The sequence below is a fragment of the Lontra canadensis genome, unplaced genomic scaffold (genome assembly GCF_010015895.1).
Source record: "Lontra canadensis isolate GAN:19392208 unplaced genomic scaffold, GSC_riverotter_1.0 scaffold5, whole genome shotgun sequence".
Taxonomy (NCBI): Eukaryota; Metazoa; Chordata; class Mammalia; order Carnivora; family Mustelidae; genus Lontra; species Lontra canadensis.
The window spans coordinates 26,451,586-26,476,560 of record NW_022630999.1 but is presented as its reverse complement, the minus strand read 5'-3'; the positions used below and the strand labels follow the sequence as shown (position 1 = coordinate 26,476,560).

Below are 24,975 nucleotides of genomic sequence, written 5' to 3'. Positions count from 1 at the left end.
CACTTCTTAGCTTAGACGTTTGTATTTTATCATTCATGTTGCTGATTTCAACAGTTTACGAATAACCGGTTGGATAAACAGTTTCCTTCTTCTTTGGCCCACATTCATCTCCACTCCACATTTCATGCTGTCACTGACACCCACAGAGGTTACTCATAAATTGTTCAGGAATTTCACTCTTGGGGTAGAAATTTCCCCTTGAGCTGTGTATGACAATGCTCACGAGTGTATCCTTGTTTCCTATCTACAGCTATTTTCCTAAGAAAATAATCCAATCCTAGAATGGGTTGAAGAGAGTTTTCTATTAAATGAAATACAATATGCCAAACACTATAGTTTGCCCTATTACTCATTTTGCCCAAATAAACTTTGAGGTAAAATTTTTTTTCAATTTTATAGATGAAGAAATGGCCATTTAAAATAGCCAACATGAGTGATTCACTAAACCACCAACTGTGGGTTTTAGGCTTAAACCTCCATTTATCCAACTATTGAGCCCATATTTTCCCCATGCTTGTCTGAAGAAGCAAGGCCAGCTTGAAGTTATAATTCTAAGTTAAACTAATGTGTCCCTAGATATTGGTCTTTAAAATACTTGAAACTTTATAATATTATTTGACCATTGGGATTCCCACATCATCACACAGCTCTTAATAACTTCAGTCAGATGTTGTAGTGAGAAAGAAGCCATACCTTTTGTTACATTCCTGCCATTTCTAAAAAAGGAACAAGAGTTTCCCCAGCATCCTTTCTCTCTTTGGCTTAATTTCTGAAGAAGGTCAATGTACTCTCCTTTTCTAGGAGCTGTTCCAAGACCTCTACTTAGAAAGCCCTGGTGGCAACCATAAGCAATAATAAAGGTACAGCTAAGTATACCAGAGGACTAAAGGGCCCATCAAATATAATAGAAGGGACTTCAAATGATAGTAAATGGGAGGTAGGAATACAGAATGCATTACACAATCAATGTAATATGGGAAGAAATGTGTTAGGGTTGGACTGAATCACTTATGCAATAGGCAAAAAAAAAAGGACAACTCATCCTTCACATCTGAGGCAGCTCTTCTCAAACTTTACTATGCCCAAGAATCACCTTGGGATTCTGTTTACAGTGCTGAGTCTAGGTCCACACCGCTGGAGATTCTAGTTCCTCAAATGTGGGGAGGGAGTCTGGAAGTTTGTATTTTGAATGAGTATTTCTATTTCTATTTCTGTTTCTTTTTGAGTGAGGAGCAATGCTGGGATACCGATAATGTAGTGTGAGAAATCATGCTCTAAAAAGATCAGGGGGTGAAGGACAAGTTAACAAGACAATTCTACTTTGTTTTATTTCAGAGCCCTTTCTTTGCTGTAAAGGGGGAAAGAGCCAGTTGTCTTTGTAAGTCATTTTAATGACTGACATATGAGAAACACAATCATCTGGATCAACTGGAGAGATTTAAGTAAAGACATAAAATCCTCCACACCTCTTGGGGAGAAATGTATTTCTGAAGCCATTTTCTGAAAAGATTTTACAAAACGAACACTATGCAGATGACGTGGGTTGTGCAACAATTCAGAAGGGACTGGGGCAGTAGCCAGGATCAAACATGTTTATGTTTCAGCAGGAAAATGTACGGGAAAATGTACGAATATTCATGCTAAATAGGACTTGGTCTATATCAAGCTCCATGTCTTTTCTCGTCAGTTCTTTCAAGCCAAATGAGTTGAGATCAAGTTGTATTACTTTTGTGATAATGAAATAAAAACTTCAACTGTCAAATTAATACCAGAGCTTGAGATCAAATACTGTGAATAAGACCCTGTGAACTTTAAAAGCTAGACTTCATTGAATACTTAATATTTGCCTGCCATTGTATCTAGTGTTATTACATATGATTTTGTTGTTGTTTTCACTATTTTCCTATGAAAAACATCTTAGTGGTCTTATTGTAATGGTGAGGAAACTGAGGCCCAGAGGATTAATATGATCAGCTCAAAGACAGTCTAGTGAGCAGCAGAGCCAGGAGAGGAACACGGCTGACACTCTAATGATACTATTCTTTATGCCATCCTAAATTGCTTTTCTCAAAAATTCTCTCATTCACAACTAAATTAAAAAAGACAAATGTGTTTCAGTGGCTATATAAATACAACTTTGAAATCCTTTTTCATTAATTCCTAGAATGATTTACTAAGTGTCTGTTATGTGTTTGCATAGTTTTTATGTAGTTTACAAATATTCCCATTTTCCTTTCCTTCTGAACCAGGATAGAAAACCACTCATTCACCTGCTTTGAAACTAGACATGGCCATGTGATTTTTACGGTAGTATAATTTAACCTCTCTGGATTGATACAGCACTCAGAACCTGCTCTTATCCAGCTTTATTGCTTTGTATCTATATTATTGGCTTCAGTTGTCATTCCTTCTTTAGACAAGGACCAAAGTAAACATTGATAATGCTATGTAATAATTTTGCTACTGATAATACCACTCTTTCCCACCTTGGACCATTTCATAAACAATGCATTTTTGAAGGAATACAAGCAAATACATTTTGTTTAAGATCTGATACCAAAGATTGTTCTTAACCTCTAGGTTTAACATTAAATGAGAATTAATAAATTTGATGTTAACACATTTTTAAACTGATTTTTCTTTTCACCCATTTTTCTTATGACTGGGATTTTATTTTAATATGCTCTAGGTTTAAGAAAAAGAACATCATTGTAATGGATGTTTACTAATCTTTTACTAACTATCTCCTCCCTCCTTTCTTCTTTGATCAAAGTACCTTACTTTCCCTTTGGGAATTTGCTCTTCTTTTTCAGCCTCTGAATTTGGGTGGTACTCATCCCATTCTGGATCCTTAGGTGGGGATTAGTGTGATGATCCTATCCTCATGGCTAGAGCAATTGGTTCAGCGATGTTAGCTTGACCAAATTTAAAGTCAGTAGAAGAAAAATATCAGGAATTCCAAGGAGAGATTCTGTTTTTGACAATGGTAGAAAGATATGAAGTCTGGTCTCAATGCAGCCATTTACTAGTACAAAGTGAAGAGTCAGATCTCCATCATGGCACTAGTTAAGTCTGAGGATAAAGCCAATGGCCATGGATAGAAGATAGAAGACATGAAAATAACCCAGATCTTTGGCAAACTTGGTTTTTTTTTTTTTTTTTGAGTAACTGTATTTGATACTCATTACTTAAATAATCCTGCATGACATGTATTTTGACTATAAAAGTAAATTTTACTTAGACTATGTTGAGACAAAGGAAACAGGGGTGTCATTACATAACTTGGAAATATGGATTGCTCTTTCTTGAATAGAACCAGTATCCAACCAGGCTTTAGATATCCCCAAATATCCCCTGAAAACTGTGCCACAAGGGGAGGCCATTTAATATATCTGTGTTTTCCATGGATTTATAATCCTTTTGGAGAGCCAGGAAATGTGTGTAATAATTAAACATAAAGTGTTTGGCTTCATGGTGGTAAGTATGATAAAATTATTGAATATAGCAGTATGTGCAGCAATAATCAGGGAAAACATCATGCACAAAGTATCACTAGGTGTTGGGTTTGAAGGTTGTAGTGGTTTAGCCATAGAGAAAGGGGCTCAGTATTTCAAGAAAGGGACTAGGATTGTTGTGGAAGGAGAGTGGAAAAAAACAGATACTCCTCATCATTTGCTCGGTCAGTTATGGGGCAAGGCCCATTTCCTGTAGCATAGCCCTTTGCATCTTATGATAATCATGCGATGTAGACAATACTAGCTCCATTTTATAGAAGAGTTGTGCAGTTAGTTTAGTTTGGGTTTGGTTTGTCTTGATTCTTAGAGGCACACTGTAGCAGAGATCTAACTTGTAGTTATTAGGATATAGGGTCTGTGAATTACACTTAAATATTCAACTTCCCCCTTAATTTTAACCAGTACAATTTTCTCTTAACTCTGAATAATTCAAAATTACTTCAAAATATGTAAGTACATACTTTGTCAGATTTTAAAATAAGCATACACATCAGTTTGATTGTGTCTTTATGTTCCTTATAAAGTCAGAGTACTTCAAGCTCTAATCTAGTGGAATAAGGAAAGATGCATATTAAACTCAACCCATTCAACTCCACAAATTCTATTATGCTTCTTTACATAATTTTAAAACTTTTTAAAATCTGACTTTTGCCTTCGATAACACTAAGATACTGTAAAGTTAGCGAGAACATTAATTTATCCATGCAAGCATGCATGTTTCTACATGACCCTTTGATTTCTAGCTCTTCCACATTTTCAAACACAGACATTCAAATGCCAAACCAAGATCTTTCAGCAAAAATAGGAATTAATTTTCCTGATGTCATACTCTCAGTCTCTGTTGAAGACCAATAATTCTGAGTACAAGCCCAGAATTCTGAATTATTTTCCAAAATGTGCCTATAAATCTTAAATTACATTAAACCACAATCCTTTACTCTCAAGAAGATACATTTTTAGTCTTTCTGTTCTGTCCACATCTTTGTCAAACCTAATTTCTTCCTGTTTTCAAGTTTCAGTTCAAATGCTCTGTCTCCATGATTCATTCTTCTAGCTATCTTCCTTCAATTGTACAACATTTATGAAGAATCTAGTCTATGTCAGGCCCAGGGCTAGTTGTTAAGAAGATGACAATGAAGTTGGACTTTCAGGACATTTTATCTGTATTCACTCTTTTTTTTTTTTTTAAGATTTATTCATTTGAGAGACAGAGTGCAGAGTGAAAGGAAGACAGAGAGCACGTACAGGGGGAGGGGCAGATCCCTCGACATCAGGATCATGACCTAAGATGAAGGCAGATGCTTAACCAGCTGAGCCATCCAGGCACCCCTGTATTCATGCTTATAAAGAAGAAGCCCTCTCATCAAATATAAAAAGCTTATGGTAGGCTGTCTTAAAATGCATCTTAACCTAAAAATCTCCAAAAAGTACACTTCATCTACCCCTTTAAAAAAATAGACCCAAGCCTCTTTTTTCTTTCAATAAGATTCTGCCAATTGTTTATCCATGTGTCACTTTTCACACATAAATAAACTCTAAATTTATAGGTCATAAATCTAAATTCCTTTACTTTAAAAATTTGAAGTGTAAAATTTGTTTTAGGGTCTCTTATTTTTATAATCTTTCACAATTAGCCCATCCCTAAATATATGACTTCATATAATGTCTAATATATCATGAAAATAGTAGTTTGACATTCATAAACATATTGCAGCAGAACAAAACTATGGGTAAATATTAAATTCAGAAGAATTATAGGGACATGTCATAGAGCAATCCATGAGCCTCAAGCATTCAAGTTGTCAAGGACAAGAGGGAATAGAAAAAGTAGCTCTGACTGGGTGTGGTGCATAAACAATGAATTCTGGAACACTGAAAAAAAAATTAAATTAAAATTTAAAAAAGAAAAAAGAAAAAGTAGCTCTGAAGACTAGTTTGAAGTGACTTCAACGAGAGTAAAAAGTTCCTCTATAGTTTCAGAATTATTAGAATAACTAAAATAACTAGATTTTAAGCTTCTTGACAGTGAGATCAATGCCTCATGTAATTTTGAACCTAGTATCCCTCAGTAAAATGTTTTGTTTACATATGTGCTCAGGAAATACCAAATGAATAATGAATAAAGTAACTAAGTGAACTTGTAACATACTGTACAAATGACCTATACAAGTACACAGTGCTTTGAATTACAAAGTCACTTTTATATACTTTAATCTCATTTAATTATTAGATTCTGCATGGTTGATTAAATAGCATATCTTAATCCTTCTTTACAGGCATGGAAGCTGTGGCTCAGATAGGCTAGAAACTTGCCCAAGTCCATGCAGCCTGCAGAGACAGTGCCAGAGCTCAGGTTATCTGACTTCTCGACCAGAATTTATCCAACTGAATGCACTAGTAATGCATTAGAAAGATGCATTATTCACATGAAAGCTGCAATCTGAAGTGCTAACTGCAATTTCCTAATATATATCACGACCGTACAGAGAATTCTAGTAGAGATGATATCATGTTTAGACATGAAATTGCAATGTTAGGGCTATGGGTCTCAAAGAGAGCTTGATACAGTCTTGCTAAGATCTATTATATTCTCCTCAGCCACAAAAAGGAATCCTGAGGGACTGAATGTGGATTGAAAGGTTAGATACAACATTAAATGACTATCATATCTGGAGCTGCAGACAGATCAGATTTTTCTGGTTGCAAAGTTCATGACTGGTACTCACGTGGGTCAAAAACTGAACGTAAAAGACAAAGAAAAGCAAATAAAACCAAACGGCATTTCACTTAGCCTTAAACCAGCATAGCTATCAAAATACCAGACTGGCTGATGTGTTAGCAATGGCTCCCCAAGAAAACTCCAGTTCTCAATAGCGCAAGGCTGACAGCTAGCTTCTGCAGACACCTCTCTCCCACCAGCCTCTGTCTGGGAGGCACTGAGCATTGTAGGCATGGGGGCAAGCATTCCCACCGCCAGAAAGAGTGGTGGGTGGAGATAAGCAACTGGCTAAATTAAGCCCCTGGAGCAGTCACAATTAAGAACTACAATAGCTCTTAAACGAGATAATGACTACTGGTACTTTCAAATTATATTCCAAACATAAACTAAGGTATTTTAAGAATTTGAAATATTTTTAGGATAATGGTTTCTTTATTCGGGGAGGGGGGGAACTAAGGTTGACATGCTATTGAAGCATGTATGCATTAATGTGCTCTGATGTATTAAAAAGTATGGATTGTTGTGTGTGATATTTCATTAGTCTTGTCACATAGAATTTCATGTAAAAATACTTAAAATTCAGCTAGATCCAGCTCATTGTCAGTCCGTTGGACTCTGGGCTCCCCAAGGGCAAGGACCATGCCAAAATTTGTCATCTTAACCCTATTAATGGTGCTGGGAACATAGGAAGTCCTGAATAAATAACCAATACACAGAACTTAGCTAACATCAAAGAGAGGCACTAACCAGACAGAGCTAACAGGGAGCGACCTCTTGGTAGAGGTTAGCAGCATCACACAGATGTACATGGGCAGGCTGTACGGTCTCAACTGAGTCTGAATGTCAGCTCATCCACTTACTACCTGGGTGACCTCTTTAAGTTACTTATCCTTTCTGAGCCTCAATTTTTCCATTCATAAAATGGCTTTATTAATGTATCCACTGCATTTGGTAATTGAGAGTTAAATAACACTGGTACTAGGAATCAATTATTTCAATAGCCCAAAAAAAAAAAAAATAAGTCTTTTTAGATTTTTAAAAAATTTTCCCCAAAAAATGAGGTACAGTTTCTATACAGGTTTGAACATTCTGGGCCAATTCAAAACAAAACAAAACAGTAAAGAAACTACCTTTCTAGGCAATATGTCTTGAGTGGGTTTCCCCACTAATTTCCATGAATCCTTCATCTACATTGAGTTTCTGACTATTCCTAGTGTTGGTGAAACTCACTAGTAAAGAGCATTTAAGAAAAAAGGAAGCTAACATATTGGGGGGGGGGCTCTCTGGTGACCTTTAACCTTTTTTCTTTTCATCCATTATGACAGGATGAGCTATGCTACTGAGAAACTAAAGCAGCACTGTTGCACTGCTGAAGTTGCCTTTGGCAAATTCTACTAGCATTTTTTTGGCAGTGCCCCAGAGGCATGCTGGTCTCAATTTACACTGATTTCTAAAGTAAATTTTAACTACGGAATTAGTTTTCCTTTTTCTATCCCCTACCACTCTCAAAAAGTAACCTTCTAAGGAATTCTACAGAGCAGAAGGTTTAAGAACCTGGAATATGTGGCCTTTTCAATCTGATTTCAAATCCCCTATTTCTCTTACTGGCTGAGGGCTTGGACTAGTTACTTAACTTCCTTGAGTTACAGGTTTCCTCTCTCTGAAAGCATGGTAGTAATCACAGCTACTTGGAGGTTTTTATGGAGATTAAAACAGAAATCTCACAAAAATTGCCACGGGCAATTTGTTGTACATAGTATGTTTTCAATAAATAAATCATGTTATTAATTATCACACTGGATAACTGTGATGTCTTAAAATAAACAGCAATTATCCCAAGAGAAGTGTTCAGTGAGGATACTAGCTGTTAAGAAGAAATAAGTTTCTGTTTTTCTGAGTCCCAAACAGAATGGAGACGAGCACTACTGCTGACTTCATCATTTTTCTTGCATGCGCACTTAAGAGTCAAGAGACTGCATGGAACGTTTTGAAATGAAAAGGTAATTCTTTTGAAATATGTTTCTAAATTTCTACATGCATTTTTAACTTCAAAATGTTTCCCATCCTACATTCCCTATCTAGAAGTTTAACTTTCAATCCCCAGAAAAGTGAAAACACTGAACTTAATCTGCTCAGCCCTCTTGGCAAACCCCCAGCAACTCCCAAGATTGTCAAATGCGGCAGGTCTCTTACTAACTTCAGGTGAAAATACATTAATCCTAGCCAACAGCCAAATTCCATTTTCCTGGGTCTTCCAGTGAGTATAACTTTCATTATCCTTTCATTTCTACATTTAGCTTTGATCTTTTAATAGCAGGTTCCCCCCAAGAGTAGCCCCCCCCAAAAAAAGTCAGAATTTTGCCTTTTGTGTTGCTTCAACAATACCCTTATTTTTTGATCAGCCTATCATCCTCATTAAGTCCTGATGACAAAATCTGATCACAGGGACCTAGGAGTGAGGGAGAACTTGAGTTACACTCCCAGCCTTGCTCCATCTGGAGCTGAGATCAATGATTCTTTCTTTCTTTTTTTTTTTTTTAATGTTTCAATTTCTTTACTGGCACTGAGATTTTATATCCTTTAAGCCTTGCCTTCAAGCCATGACTTTGGAACTTCAGATCTAAAGGGAGCCTTAGGGGTAATTGTTAAAATAATGACAATGATGCTTTGGATCTGTGCTGCACTCCCACAAGTTACAAAGCATTTCCACATCCATTATCTCATTTGATTCTCCCCATACCTCTCTGAGGAAGGACTCCTGATAAAGCCATGCACTCCTTACTGACAGCAACTAGAGCACAAAGGGATAAAAGGATTTGATCACAGGCATGCAGCAAGTTAGAGGCAAGCCTGCAAGTGGAACCTGGGTTTTAAGGTTCTTATTCTCATTTTTTCTGTCCCCACTCCATGATATTCCAACTAATAAGGTACAGGTATAAGCACTCCCAGCAATGCTAAGCCACATATGACTTGCTCCTCAGCACTGACTGCAACATCTTCTAGCCAACATAGAAGTAGAAATCGCTCATCTGGTCAACTCAGTATTCTCTCCCTCTTCATTTTTATTTTTCTTCATTTTATTTTACTTCAGGATCTGATAAAAAGGAAAGGACCTGTCTAAAGTTTGAGTTATAGAGCTTTACAGAGAGGCTTGAGAGAGGTCTGTTGCAATGCAATCTGGAAACTCATTATTAGATGCTTCATTTCCTGCAAAACTAGTTAGGAGACTTTACACTAGCCATTTCACTTCCTTGGGCTTTATTATTATTTTTTAATCTGGGAAATAAAGGCCCTCGACTAGGCAAGTCTGAAGTCTCTTTGACTTGCAAGTTTTTGTCTTGATTACATAACTGCTGCATTGAATATTGTTAGTATAGAATAGAAAAGTAATTAATTGCTCTGACACATCTAGCAAGTGTGTGTGTGTGTTAGAGACCCCAAGCTGGTCATGGTCAATCTACAAGTCAACTTAATACCCTTTTCTCAAATTCTTCCTCAAGTCACTTTATGGGACAGCTATTAAAAGAGTGTTCCCACGCACACATCTGCCCTTTTTGAACAAATTTCAGGTTTCCTCTCCCCTTTTAGTCTAAATGTAAGGTTACAAAGCAAGCAGAATCAGTGACTATCTTCTATGAACTTTCAATCAATTATAAATCACTTTTCTTTTCTCAGTCATTAAATATGCCCAAAATCTACTGTGTCTGTGTGTGTGCATGTGTGTGTGTGTGTTTTGATTTCAAGGGTTAGGGAAAGGAATGAGAAAGGGAAATACAATTACTTTATGATCACATTGGGCTATCTATTTCCATAGTTATTCACAATTTCCTAAGCATTTTCAGATATTCATAGTAACTCCGGTAGGGTAATTGTAAAATTCTTCCATTTTACAGGTAGAGTGAGGTCTGAGAGGTTAAATGACTTGCCTAGATGTATACACCTTTTTATAAGATCCGCTAAGACTTAAGGCCAGCTTGTCTCACCCCTAGCCAAGTATTCTTTCAAATTTTACCAGAAGTCATGTCTTACTAATATACTACACATGTAATTTTATCCAAAATTTTGAGTCATACATAGATAATTCTTCCAGTAATAGAAAGCATTTTAGTTAGCCTTGTTCAAGATGCTTCTGTTATTTACTCATTCTTATCTTTTAAAAGAAAACTGACTCTACTTGATATATCCAGTTATCAACACTCTAAATTGTGCCATTGACTTGAATGACACAATGTATTGGATTGTTATGGTCTTCTAGTGGCATGAAGTCTCTTGAAAACATGTGCTCTTTATTGTGTTCTACACACACACACACACATACACACACACATATCTGTTCATGTGAATAGACTTTTACCTTGATGAAAAGAAAATCACCGTTGCCTACAAATAAGACCCAACAAAAATGCTACGGCTTAGTCTCGGAGCACACGTTCAAATCCTGGCTCTGCCCCTTACCAGCTACATGATTATGGAAATAAAAATACTATCTACCTTTTAAAGTTGTTGCAGGTTTATAGAAATAAACCTTGTAAAATACTTAATTTAACATTGTGGCTGGTATACATAAAATGTCCAAGAAAATCTTGGACTTCAGCATCTTGTCATCATCCTCATCCTTACCACCACCACCGTCACCATCAGCTCATCGCTATCAACACCGCTTACCTGTGTACAGATTAACAGGAGCAGATTTTTAAGACCAAAGTATCTCCTACTCCTAACTTATTCAGCTTCAGCCAATAGAATGAAAATTCCTTTTTATATTAGCTTAGTCTTATGTAGGCAAGTGGCCAGGAAGGAACAGTAGATTGGGGACACAAATGTCTGTTGATTAGTTCTAATTCTACTAACAACTAGCCATGCAAAAATATTTGAAATTATTGGTAACCATATACTTCATATACTTCACCTGTAAAACAGAGAGATGGAATTAATTTAAGAATGTTTCATAGAGGAAAGGGTTAAAATTATAGCTTATTGTTAAGATTAAAAGAAGGGGTTTAAACTTTACTGGAAACTATACTCTTTTCTTACACAAGACTATTAGAGACATTTTTTTTTTTCTCATGAATAAGTAACAGCAATCAAGATAGCCTGACCTTTTCATTATTTTGTGGCTTGCTTTATTAAATCATGTTCAATTACTTCCTCCTAGTGACAAGAGGATGATGCTGGTTTATTGTTTCTTAGAAGTTACACTGCCTAATATCTGTAAAATTCAATTTAGTACGGGACCAATATTTACAGACTTGTTTTTCAATGTAATTAATAAAGCTGTCCCAGAAGTATATCAGGGAAAATCTTGCCCACGTTTATAAAATGTGATAGTTCCTATCACCCTACAATCATTTTCATGTTAATATTGTGTCTTTTCATCTGCTCCTTCTGAAGCCACTTTTATATAAATAGGAAATCATGGCTATAGGTCATTGACAAAGCAAGCAGGCTTGACCCGAAACAGTCACTTTTAAAGAGAATAATTCTCAGAGTCAGAGACATTTTAATGACTGGTTTCTGTTTTCTTTGAGAGTAAGTAGTTCCTTTCTCTTACTAGTGGTGGTTTTTCCTGACCTGTTATCTCAAGCTATACTTACTTATTTGGCCAAGTAGATGGGCCATGTACACCATAAAGGATTATATTAATGGTAAGTTTTGATTATGATTTTGAAGTTCCAAATACTTGTATCTCTTCCTACCAAGTCCATCCCTACAAAGGCCTTTCCCAGTGGCCCTCTGTGTAAGAGAAGCATGCATCCCACCCCATGGGCAACTGGCTTCTCTATGTGGTTTGCTTTGGCAAATGGAATGTGAGCCAAATGAGTTATGCCTATCAAAGCAGAAACTTTAAGAATCATTTTATTCTTCTACTATTTTTCCTTCAGCCATGAGAATAACATGCCATGGAATGCAATACAATTTTTATTGAGTTTTAAGCCACTGATATTTAAGAGCTCTTTACCACCATAGCACAGTCTAGCTTAAACTGACCAATATGGTCTGATTCTGCCATAGTAGTATGCAACTATCTTTAGGTAGAAAGAGGATAGCTGGATAGATAGCTAGACAGCAAAGTAGACAGATGCAATCACACTAAAGAGAAAACAAATTACATACGAGATAAAGAAATATGGCCAGGAGCAAGTCTTTCTGCAAACACAAATTCAAAAACAGCCCTGGTATTTGAGTCACCGCTACACTAGAAAATGAGCGTGTCAGGACACATGAATGTCTGTTAAGTGACTTACTCCATGATCTTGGACAAGGCCTTTACCCTCTCTAGATACCTTTCTACAAGACTGGTTGTACATGATCTTACCTGGAAAATGAGTATCACATTATAGAAATACTGTAAAAAGTAAATGAGACGATTCATATATAAAGAGTTTTCAAATGCTAGTATGTCATATTATCATTGTAGAGGTGTTAGATCAGTACTATTTTAATGGACTGCCAATTCTCAGCACTATCTATCAGCTAAATTTATACAATTAATCTATTAAAAATAAAATAATAAATTGAGGTCATACTAGGCACTCTTGATTACAAATGTTCTTTCTATTTGAGGATATAGAGTGTGTGTCCTTTCTCCTTTCTGAAAGCCATGTCAAAGCCACTGTCCTATCTTTGCCCTCTCCTAATTTCTCATTTAGTATAAACGGGGTTAGCATCCACCCTCGTTCCTCACACCCACCATGGGCCTATTTTTCCCATGCCAGATTCATTTTCTCAGACCTTAACTAACTAACCAACCATCTCTATGGCAACACTCTGGGCCTCTTGCCCCCACAGTTGCCACCAAAGTTCTCTATACATGACAGATAAAATAGATCTGTTAATTTCTAAATTTTATAGGATAAGGTAACGTGAGGAAGTTTCTGTTGGGAACTTGTGGGGACATAGGAAACCTAAATGCCCACCAGAAGTTTGCTTTATAACCAATTTGCCAGGTATCAGGAAACATAGCACAGCATTTTAGAGGTGAAAGGAGCTTCAAATTCAATCTAGTCTGATTTTTTTTTCTTTTTTGAGACAAAGAAATCAAGGGTCAAGTCCAAATATGACTTGTCCAAGTTCATTCAACTATAGGGTAGCATAACCACAAAGGGAATTGTTAGGTAGGAATCGGTTTTTGCTCTATAACCAGCTGTCTCACCTCATCAAAGAAAATAAAGAGCGGAGCTTTATTGCAGAGCAAGAATTGTATCAATCTTCAGAGAAGTACACCAGGGCAAGTGTCGACTGGCTACGTAAGACTGCTAATAAGTAAAGTACAGGAAAATTGCAACCAAGCTTTTGCCTGCTTAGATGAGAGTTGGAAAAGACAAATGCAAACAAGGCTAGCTGCGCAGATGTCTGCAGATATAACTTAATAATTTTAAGGTTGTTGAAAATCCATCTCCCATGAAAGTGGCTCATAGAGATAAACTGAATAAACTTAAAATCAATTGGCCTTGCATAGCCTAGATATTTATGACAAATAAACCCAGTTGTAGAACGTAAAAATGCAAATGAAGCATAGGTTGGCCTCCTCCGGCACTTCCCTGCAACTCATTATCTGTTTTCAAACAAAACCTCGATTGTTTGTTTTTCAAACAACCTTGGTTGAGTAATATTCACATTCATTGTTTTTTGCCTATAAAAAAGTAAAAAAAAATAAATACATTCATTTCCACACAGACATATATGCTCTCATTCGGGGATTATCTTTTATTTTCCCCAATTTTCTGCAAAGATATAGGTGTACTTAGTTTTTCAAAATAAGACAACAGTAATTCACAAAGAAAGACAAATAGTCCCCCCTCCCCCCAAAAAAACAGGAAGTGGTAGGGACTTCGGTAAACTGGAGATTATGTGCCTCACCTATTCAGTAATATCGTAATTCAGATTTTTGTTATTATAAAAGATTTTATTTATTTATTTGGCAAAGAGAGATCATAGAGAGGTAGGCAGAGACCCTGATGTGGGGCTCGATCCCAGGACCCTGAGATCATGACCTGAGCCAAAGGCAGAGGCTTAACCCACTGAGCCACCCAGGTGCCCCCCGTAATTCAGATTTACCCAATCATTTTCAAATACGAATGAAGATGTCAAAAATTATTTGACGTTTTACATTTATTTGGGGCAGCAGCTCTATAGATGTTCACGATGTAAAGATATTTAAGATTTGCATATGGAAATTTTCAATTGTTCAGTACTGACTAAAATAAATAGAATTAAACTCATCCATGTCTAATGACCCATGCTCTACTGGCTACCAAGTTACAACCACTGACTTCACCTCTTCAGAGTAATTTCCCTATAAGTAAAATTACAATTGGGCTTGATCTTCAAGATTTAGCCCTAAAATTTTATTTTTCTCTCAATCTATTTTCACTCTCAGGCACTGATAGTGGTAACAAAAAATTACCAGCTGACAAAATGTAAATGTAATCCTTAGGTGGTTATAATTCATATCTATGATTGCATTGTCTCTTTAACAAGGAGCTATTACACAGCTCATGAATTACACACTGGCTCTTAGATTACATAGCTTTTCACCACTTAGTGCTCAAAAGCAAGGTGCATGGTGCCGTTAAGTCATGTGAGTATAAGCATACCAGAAGTCATGTTTGGGAACTATTCCAATAAACTCAGTTGTCTCAGCTAAAGCAATGTCACTTACTGTACTTCAGTGTTCTTACAGAGCTGAGAGAGAAGCATTTACGGGCAATACAATTAGGTTTGTGATGGGGATGGGAGAACAACTGTAATTTAATTTTAAGAAATACTATTTTTTTATTATTTTTGTCATTCTGAGAGATAACAAGGAGAAGTTAATTTAGGGGTAGACAAATTGGAAGACAAATATGAAAAATTAAACATTTATGATGTGACTCATATGCTAATGAGAAGCACTGTCAATTTCTTAAACAGCAGAGATATCCATATATAAAAGTAAACAAAAACTAATTAAGTCATAGTTAACCTATTTGTCAATTCTCTTTTCCTTGGGCTTTTCTGCTCTTTTGGAATGGACTAGTAACACTAGCTGTTCTTGATTTTTTTCTAAATGAGTTAGATTATATGAGATACAGGTGAGAATGGTAAACAAATTCTGGTCAGCCCCAGCTCGTATGCCCAGCAAATTCTTTTCTGGGCTGTGATGCACTGCTATGTGCTGTGGCCTTCATAATAACTTCATTTGGAGGGGAAAAAAAAAAAGGAAAGTTAAATAATTAAAAGAAATCATTTTCCTCATTGCTGTTTGTTTCCCTTTTCAGTCTCTGACAAACTTATTTGGAATAGCATTATCTTCTGAAAATGCAAAAACAAGGTGAAGAAATTATTCAATTGCATCAAAGTGAAAGGAACTGTCAATGAGCTTGTGTTTAGAGCATGATGTCTGTTGACTCAGTCTTTATTATCTCACTTTTTTTTATTTTTAAAAATTATTTGACGTTTTACATTTATTTGGGGCAGCAACTCTACAGGAGGGCTCCATTAGTCATATCAGTCACACGGATAAACATGTCCTTTTTTTTTTAATTTTATTTTTTATAAACATATAATATATTTTTATCCCCAGGGGTACAGGTCTGTGAATCGCCAGGTTTACACATTTCACAGCGCTCACCATAGCACATACCCTCCCCAATGTCCATAACCCCAACCCCCCACACCCCTTCCCACCATCAACCCTCAGTTTGTTTTGTGAGATTAAGAGTCACTTATGGTTTGTCTCCCTCCCAATCCCATCTTGTTTCATTTACTCGTCTCCTACCTCCTTAACCCCCCCATGTTGCATCTCCTCTCCCTCATATCAGGGAGATCATATGATAGTTGTCTTTCTCTGACTGACTTATTTCGCTAAGCATGATACCCTCTAGTTCCATCCACATCATCGCAAATGGCAAGATTTCATTTCTTTTGATGGCTGCATAGTATTCCATTGTGTATATATACCACATCTTCTTTATCCATTCATCTGTTGATGGACATCTAGGATCCCATCAAAAAAGAGAACTACAGACCAATATCCTTGATGAACACAGATGTAAAAATTCTCACCAAAATACTAGCCAGTAGGATTCAACAGTACATTAAAAGGATTATTCACCATGACCAAGTGGGATTTATTCCAGGGCTGCAAGGATGGTTCAACATCCGCAAATCAATCAATGTGATACAACACATTAATAAAAGAAAGAACAGGAACCATATGATACTCTCCATAGATGCTGAAAAAGCATTTGACAAAGTACAGCAACCCTTCCTCATCAAAACTCTTCAAAGTGTAGGGATAGAGGGCACATACCTCAATATTATTAAAGCCATCTATGAACAACCCACCACAAATATCATTCTCAATGGAGAAAAACTGAAAGCTTTTGCGCTAAGGTCGGGAACACGGCAGGGATGTCCATTATCACCACTGCTATTCAACATAGTACTAGAAGTCCTAGCCTCAGCAATCAGACAACAAAAGGAAATTAAAGGCATCCAAATCGGCAAAGAAGAAGTCAAACTATTACTCTTCGCAGATGATATGATACTATATGTGGGAAACCCAAAAGACTCCACTCCAAAACTGCTAGAACTTGTACAGGAATTCAGTAAAGTGTCAGGATATAAAATCAATGCACAGAAATCAGTTGCATTTCTCTACACCAACAACAAGACAGAAGAAAGAGAAATTAAGGAGTCAATCCCATTTACAATTGCACCCAAAACTATAAACGTGTCTTTTAAATACAGCAAAATAGGATTTTCAATTGAATTAGGAAACACCAAAGACTTGGATAAAAATTAACATCTTGACCCAGTTGGTTTTTTGTTTTTTTTTTAAAGATTTTATTTAATTTTTTGAGAGCGAGACAGTGAGAGAGAGCATGAGCGAGGAGAAGGTCAGAGGGAGAAGCAGACTCCCCATGGAGCTGGGAGCCCGATGTGGGACTCGATCCCGGGACCCCGGGATCATGACCCGAGCCGAAGGCAGTCGTCCAACCAACTGAGCCACCCAGGCGTCCCGACCCAGTTGGTTTTGATAGACTGTCAAAATAAAGTATTAATCTCCAAAATTACTGTAAATAGTAGTCATGCTAACCTTTTATTTGGTTTTCTTTCTGATGAGAGTTTTGTGTGAGGAACCAATGGATCTGACCGTTTGTTAATTAAGGCCATATTTGGAGGGTGACCGATAGGTCCATTTAGCAAGTGAATAGTATTATCTCATAGGCAGTAAGTATGTTTTTGAAAAAGGAAAGGGATATCATTGTTAAATTGTTTTCACTTGTTATTACTACATATAATTGCTATTCCTACATGTTAACATTTTGTTGATGCATGTATAGGGTTATATTAAGTGATATTACTTCATTGCATTGTGTAATATTACTTATGAAGCTTAAGAATTAACTTTTCCTTCTAATTAATTCATTTCTTTACCTAATATGTTTATGAGAAGCAATAGGGTATAAATTTGGTATTTGGATAAACAACTCTACTTTATTGACTATCCTTGAACAAATTACTTACCCGCTCTAAACTTTAAGTTGCTTCATCTGTCAAATAGGAAAAGAATGTATTTCTCATAGACTTGTTGTAAGAAATAAAATGAGATCATGCATGTTGCACAGACCCTAGAAAGTCGTAAAACCCACTGTCCCTTCCTAGCACACAACTGAGCTACATTTCCCAGTCTCATTTTATCTCCATGGGAACATACAACATTTTTGCCAATGGAATATAAGCAGAAACAAAGCATGTCACCTTAAAGCCAAACAATTTTCCTTACATTTCATATGACTTCTCTATGCAATCACTCTGTGTCTCTAGCCCTATGTCCCTACTACGTAATGTCAGAGCAACTTTGGAATTTAAAATTCTGATGTGGGATTTTTATTTTATTTTATCTTTAAAGATTTTATTTGACAGACAGAGATCACAAGTAAGCAGAGAGGCAGGCAGAGAGAGAGGGAGGGGGAAGCAGGCTCCCTGCTGAGCAGAGAGCCGGATGAGAGGCCTGATCCCAGGACCCTGGCATCATGACCTGAGCCAAAGGCAGAGGCTTTAACCCACTGAGCCACCCAAGCACCCCTGATGTGGGATTTTTAATTGTAATATATAAATATTCTAGTACCACAACTGAAAGAAAATAACACATAAAATCTTGGGTTAACATTACATATAACATCATGTGTCACTAAAAACAAATATATGGGTGGGACGATCATTCCCCTTAAAATTAAAAATCTAAAGGAGTTTGTTTTTGCATTTGACTTTCTTTGGAAACATATTGAAAACCTGATGAAGGAAAACATTACCAAGAAGGCCACTCCTACATTAGGACATCTGTGGTATAATTGTGGTTACATCAGAGGTTCTGGACAGGTCTAAGAAAAAGGACTTCAAAGAAGCATCTACTCAAGTGCATTCATTTTCATTTTATAAACAAGGAACTTTCATTCCAGAGAAGGCAAATGACTTCCCCATGACTACTCCTGGCCAAGCACTCTTAAGTTGTTCCTACATTTTCTTCTCTTGAAAGCAAACTTAATTATTTTTCTGAATTGAATTTTAAAAATAAAATAAAAATCAATTACTATAAAGTCATCCACTGATTTATTTAAAGACACTGCATTGCTTCAAGTAGTTTGGAAATTTATTGATGAAAATGAGCTCACAACTTACTTACTCACTGTGACTCCAAAGTCACAGGAGACTGTGGGATGAGTGCCCAGTTGCTTATTTCTCTCCTCACACCTAGTTTCCTTAGTATTTTTTGTTTCACCCTCTTCAGTGAAAAAAAAAAAATTGTTAGCTTGTATCTTTTTAAAAAAATTATTATTTTCCCTTTTCTTGCCCTTAAAAGAGTTCACCTCCATGATGAGGAAGGTTTTAAAGTGTCTCCCTGGTTTGCCAAAGACACCTAAATTAAAACACAGCCTAGAAGGTAGGAGCTATTTCTTTTTCTATTTGGAGAGTTATTTGACCAGTACATGTACACAGATACACATAGAGAAAGTTGGAGTTGGGCTTGGTATCAAATAAGGAATATAGGATACAAAACCATGAATTGGTACAATGTACCCAGAAAACCTCAAGGGGGTAAAGAGTATGGTGAGAGAACCATGGACAAGGTTTAAAGATACAAGGTAGATTACAAATACTTTAGAAATGAAGCAAGGAACATGGACTTGATCCCACAGACCTAGTATTTCTAAAACAGCAGTCAGCCCAGTACTATTGGAAATTAAGGCAAATTCAGTGGTATGTGGACTTTTTATTTTAATATTTGTGTATTTCTTATAATAAAAATCAGAAAAATATAACTAGCATATGGAATCCTAGCCTAAAAGATAAGTTAAAGACAAAAAAAGTAAATAATTTTTAATGTTCATGGGTTTACCAAAAACTTATGGAGATATTTCATGAAACACTGATATTTACACTCCAAAAGAAAATATGGAAGCTTTACAAGTATCCTACAGAAGAATGTGATCTATTCTTTTCAATGCAGGATGATGGCATTGGATCATAGGCCCCCCTACAAAATTTACTTGCCACTTTTCTAGCCCACATTTCAGGATGAGAACATGAAGCAACAAAGTTCCTGTACTAAAAATCATGTAGAATATTTGGTGAACTGGCAATGGCAACATGATCAGAAAGAACAATCTTCTACTTGAGGGTAAACAATGAGTAATGAGAATATATGTAATAGAATTCTGCATTGCTTATTAAATTGAGAGAAATTTTACAGTTCTAGCAATATAATTATCACAAGCAATCAATTCTATAATTGCTACTAATCAACAACTCCAAGCAAGCCACCATTCTAATGTCATGGATACAAATATGATTAAAACAAGGCTTCTGTTATGAAATTTGTGATTTATTGGAATGAGGGGGCAGAAATAAAAAAAAAAAATGCCTAAGCAACACAAGGCAGAAATTATGTTTTTATAAGGTGGGTGAAAATGCTCTGAGGGAGAATTAATAAAATGGTGATGATGATAATTATTATTATTAATAATAATGCTTTCCAATTACAGAGTCCTTTCTATGTGACAGGTAAAACCTTAAGTATTTTTAATGGAGTATTTTACTTGGTCCTCAGAGCAACCCTGCAATACTGGTGATATTGAACTTAGATATATCAAATAAATACAAGCCAAAATTCAAACTCGAGCCCTGACTCCAAGAGTACACATAATAGAAAAATTGCTCCAAATTATTTCAGTGGTAAGGTAAGTAATGGCCTTGTTGAAGAAGTGCTGTGCTTTTAAGCCTTAAAGTCATAAAGAAGGTAGGGATGAGTTGAGAAGCCATTGAAAAGAGAAAGACTAGGATTGGCTTGTTACATTCAGGAAAACATAGATGGATTAGTTCTGTCACCAGGTGGGAAATTATGGAAAACAAAGCTGGAAAGTTCCTGAGGTCAGGTGCTTGCATTTTAGGAACAATGTGGTAACTGACCTAATAAATTCTTGAAGCATGGTGAAACCTGTGTGCTCAGAAGACCCACTGGGCCATGGTGGGAACAAAATAGTGTAATAATTAAGAGCACAAGTCTAGGAACAAGGCATGTGAACCTACAGCCCAGCTTTGGTAACTGATCCCTGCAGTAAATGAGCCTCCGGAAGTCTGTTTCCTCATCCACAATGACAAATTGGGTATTGATGTGTAGTAAACAGGACCAGGGCTACGAGAATTCAAGTCGGTTGTTTAGATAAAAGGTTTGCTACAGTGTGTGTAGTTAGTGATCAGTAAGCGCTAGCCTTTATGATTAATGTGTAAAATCAGACTGTGGAAAAGAGAGACTGACAGCAGGCATATAACCTTAATAGGCTACCAGCTCAGTCCAGATGAGAACAGACAAAATCCTCAACTAGGACAGAGGCGATGGCAAGTGAAAAAGAGGACAGTTACGCAAGATACTTCAGAGGCATGAGCGCCTTTGTGATTCATTAGAGGTGGGAGGTAGAGACATGACTCTGAGTGTTCATGCCTGGCTCACCAGGACAATGATGGTGCTATTCCCAGATACTGACCAATTATAAAGACACAATGGTTTGGAGGAGAAATCATGGATCCAGAATTTGTTTGGATATTGACTATGAACTAAAGGTATTGGGGTGCCTGGGTGTCTCAGTGGGTTAAGCCTCTGCCTTCAGCTCAGGTCATGATCCCAGGGTCCTGGGATCGAGCCCCGCATCAGGCTCTCTGCTCAGCAGGGAGCCTGCCTCCACCTCTCTCTCTGCCTGCCTCTCTGCCTACTTGTCATCTCTGTCTGTCAAATAAATAAATAAATTCTTAAAAAAAAAAAAAAAAAGAATCGATTCTGAACTAAAGGTATTCTTCAAGTCTTATCAGTGTACCCTCAAGGCAATATTTTTCTCAAATATGATACAGATATGACTAGTGGTAAACAAGATGGTTCAGGGGGTGGATGCAAAGATTGTCAAACAGCACTGATTTACATGGTGAGAAGATTTTTCCCTGTGAAATTATCATTCTACTCTTCTGTTTACATTAGTGAACTGTTTTGCTTTGGTGGCAGCTGCACTGTCCCATTTCTCTTAATACCTTTCTTTCCCTCTTTTTCAATATATTCCATCTGTAGAGCACAAATATATGCACTTAAAATTTAAGAACATTTGTTTGCTTTTCATTATATTTTTGTATCAACTTCTATTGTGTCAGATGCTTCTACTTTTCTAATTATGGTCCTAAGATAAGGAACCAGCAGTAGAGTCACCACTTGGATATAACGAAAGTCCTAAGAGGTAGGCTTAAATGAATGGAGGTTAGAAATCCCTGCAGTAATCCAGGTCAGATTTTAGGCAATATTCTCACTCAGTTTTGACCAAGGCTTTTTAAAAGGTTACACATTTACTATAAGTCTATGAGAAAAATCCCATTGTAATAAGGCTAAGATTTAAAAGGAGTATAAATTTGATCTTCTGATAATTTCCCAAGAAAGTTGTTTTAGTAACTTCCTAGTAGGTAATAACTAGTTATGGAGCTCCGCTTTGAAGGTAAGAATGCCATCAGAAATTAAACAAAAAGTCATGGAGAAACTCTTCCCAGTTATTACAAAATCAACTATCACAAGAATCAGGCTGCCTCTTACTTAGCATTGGTGTTAAGTTTCCATTCAGTCCTTTCTTTTCACAGATACAATTAAAATGGTACGGCACACACACAAAAATTTAAAAAAACAAAAACAAACAAACAAACAAAAAAACCCAGCAAGAGCAGGGAGTGCCTAAGAAGACCAACAGGGAGGCTAACCACCATATTAACATTCACAAAGAATTGATGCAATCAATTAAAAGATGCTACTCAATATCAAATCTGATATCAGTGAAGTTTTGCTTTGATTTCCTCAGAAGATTAATAGCTTCACGACACCTTGGCAATTTTTCTTGTCATGCTTTAAGTAAGTAAATCATTTTCTTCTGGAAATATCTCTTAATAGACAGTAAATATTCTAGATCATTCTTAGTATGAGTTATTGGGGAGGGAATGACTTTAAGTCCTGTAATATAAAGCCAACCCATCCCTCACTGCCATTTGATTTTATTGCCGCTCAGGGTTCAAATGACTAAAAAGACCAGCTAGTCATCAATTTTTGGGTTCTGTTTTAGGGTGCTGGAATAATTACAAAAATATGAATATACCACACAATTTAATGCCCAATTTCTCTTTCTGGAAGCATACAGACTTAGAGATTATTTTTACACATGTTCTTCCTTTCACAGATGGAAAACCAGTTCTAAGGCAATCCTGCATCTTTTTTGGGGACCAAATAAAAGACTGTTCTAGTACTTGATGTTCAGGATTTGCAGCGAATAAGGGAACAGAAGGCCACTTTTCAAAAATATACTCAAGCATTTCTTTGACCTTCTTTTACATTCTTTTTGCAAATTAAGATAGCTGAGAAACCCTCAGTGTTAGGATCAGATAGGTCTGATTTGAAGGATGATGGTTATAAAAAGATAATCTTAAATTTCTATTTTCGTGTCGATCCTTAATTTGCTTCTCTTATGTACAGTAGACCAAGGCCTTATTCTAAATCAGTCAACATAAAAATATGTCCTATGAATTTCAGGGAAAAAAATCAGGTATGTGCAAATAAGTCAACAGAAAACAGCTCAACTCACAGAAATACATCATCAAAATAGATGTCTTGATAGTAAGCTGAGAGCACAATGTTTATGTTTGAAACAGGGACATAATTAGATTCACATAATTTTCAAAGGGGTAGCTGGAATAATCTGTATGGAGGGTTTTGCAGAGGGTTTATACTGGCCACCCATGACACAGATCAGGTTTGGAAATATGTTTAAATTACACCACATGTTTTTTTTTAATCAATTCAATTAATACTATTAAAAATCATGATATTTGATATAAAAATAAAGACTTTTAGCTTCTTGGGTCCCTGGGTGGCTCAGTTGGTTAAGCCACTGCCTTCAGCTTAGGTCATCATCCTGGAGTCCTAGGATGGAGTACCACATCAGGCTCCCTGCTCAGCAGGAGGTCTGCTTCTCTCTCTGATCCTCCCCCCCAACAATAAATAAAAACTCAAAAAAAAATTTTTTTAGCTTCTTTTTAAGAAATCTGAAGTCCTTACCACATTAGGTCCCATGCACATCTAAGAATTATAATTAATACTAATAAAAGCTACTATTTATTGAATGCTCATGAAGTGCCAGGTATCATTCTAAGTATTTTCTTTGTTTTTTTTCCCTTCATACACATAGTATGTCTGTGATACAGGTCTTTTTGTCCACATTAGATATCTGGGAGTGTTGATCCCTGAGAAATACAGTAAATTTCTCAATATCTATAGGTGGTAACTGATAGAGTTGGTATTTGAAACAAGGCCTGTACCATATCCATGATGTAGGCAATTCAAAATATTAAATTACTGAATGGTGAATCAGTATATCCATTATGATCACATTTCTGTATTTGTAGAAAGCTAATTTTCCCTGTGTGATTACTTTAAATGCTGCTATTTCAATATACCATGAAACCTATTTCCTAAAAGAAACATTACACCTACATCTCATAAATATTTTCTGTTTTTAAAATAATTGCCACTCATTTTTGCTTAAAGAAATTACACAAATAATGTCCTAATCCAATTTTAATCCATTTTGTTTCAAATTGGTAGAATCCATTTATATTTATCTTTTATGCTAAAATTCCAATTATAATTTTCTCTGGTAAATTAAAACACTTCATTTAATTTTCTGCATATCATTTGTAGACAGGTATTCAAAAGCCTTCTGAATTATATATATCCCAGAATTTTAACTCTGGAAGGGGTCACTTAAAATTCAAGCACATCTTACCAGAAGTTGTCTTCACTACTTCAGTGGTATTTCTCAGTCCAACAAATGAAAATTGATAAAGCCTCCAAGATCTTGTGTCACCCACTTCAACAGAACTACGCTTCCATTGGTAGACAATTTCTTCACGTGGATAGCCATCTGCCATGAGATGGGAAAACACACATTTAAAATTATTTATAAATGAACATATGTAAAAAAAAAAAAATGAACATATGTAGCAACCACCTTCCATGAACAAGACACTGAAGTAGGTGTGAGAGAGACTGAGTTATTAGAAGAAGATCCTGAACTAAAGAGCATCACAACAGAAGAAATAAATACAATGACATCTTCTCCCAACAGAAGTTTAAAAACAATGAGGTCAAAATTACCCTTGAAAGTCACTTAATTTGCA

At 36.2% G+C, this 24,975-nt stretch overlaps 1 protein-coding gene across 2 annotated transcripts in view; it reads right to left on the bottom strand.

The window, feature by feature from the left end:
• GABRG2 (gamma-aminobutyric acid type A receptor subunit gamma2) overlaps positions 1–24,975 on the bottom strand; it is a 105,478-nt gene that overhangs the window by 41,635 nt on the left and 38,868 nt on the right. For both annotated transcript variants that reach the window (XM_032851734.1, XM_032851736.1), the window contains exon 6: positions 24,582–24,719. In XM_032851734.1, coding sequence (XP_032707625.1) covers positions 24,582–24,719 — 138 coding nt within the window. The remainder of the gene's footprint in view (positions 1–24,581; positions 24,720–24,975) is intronic.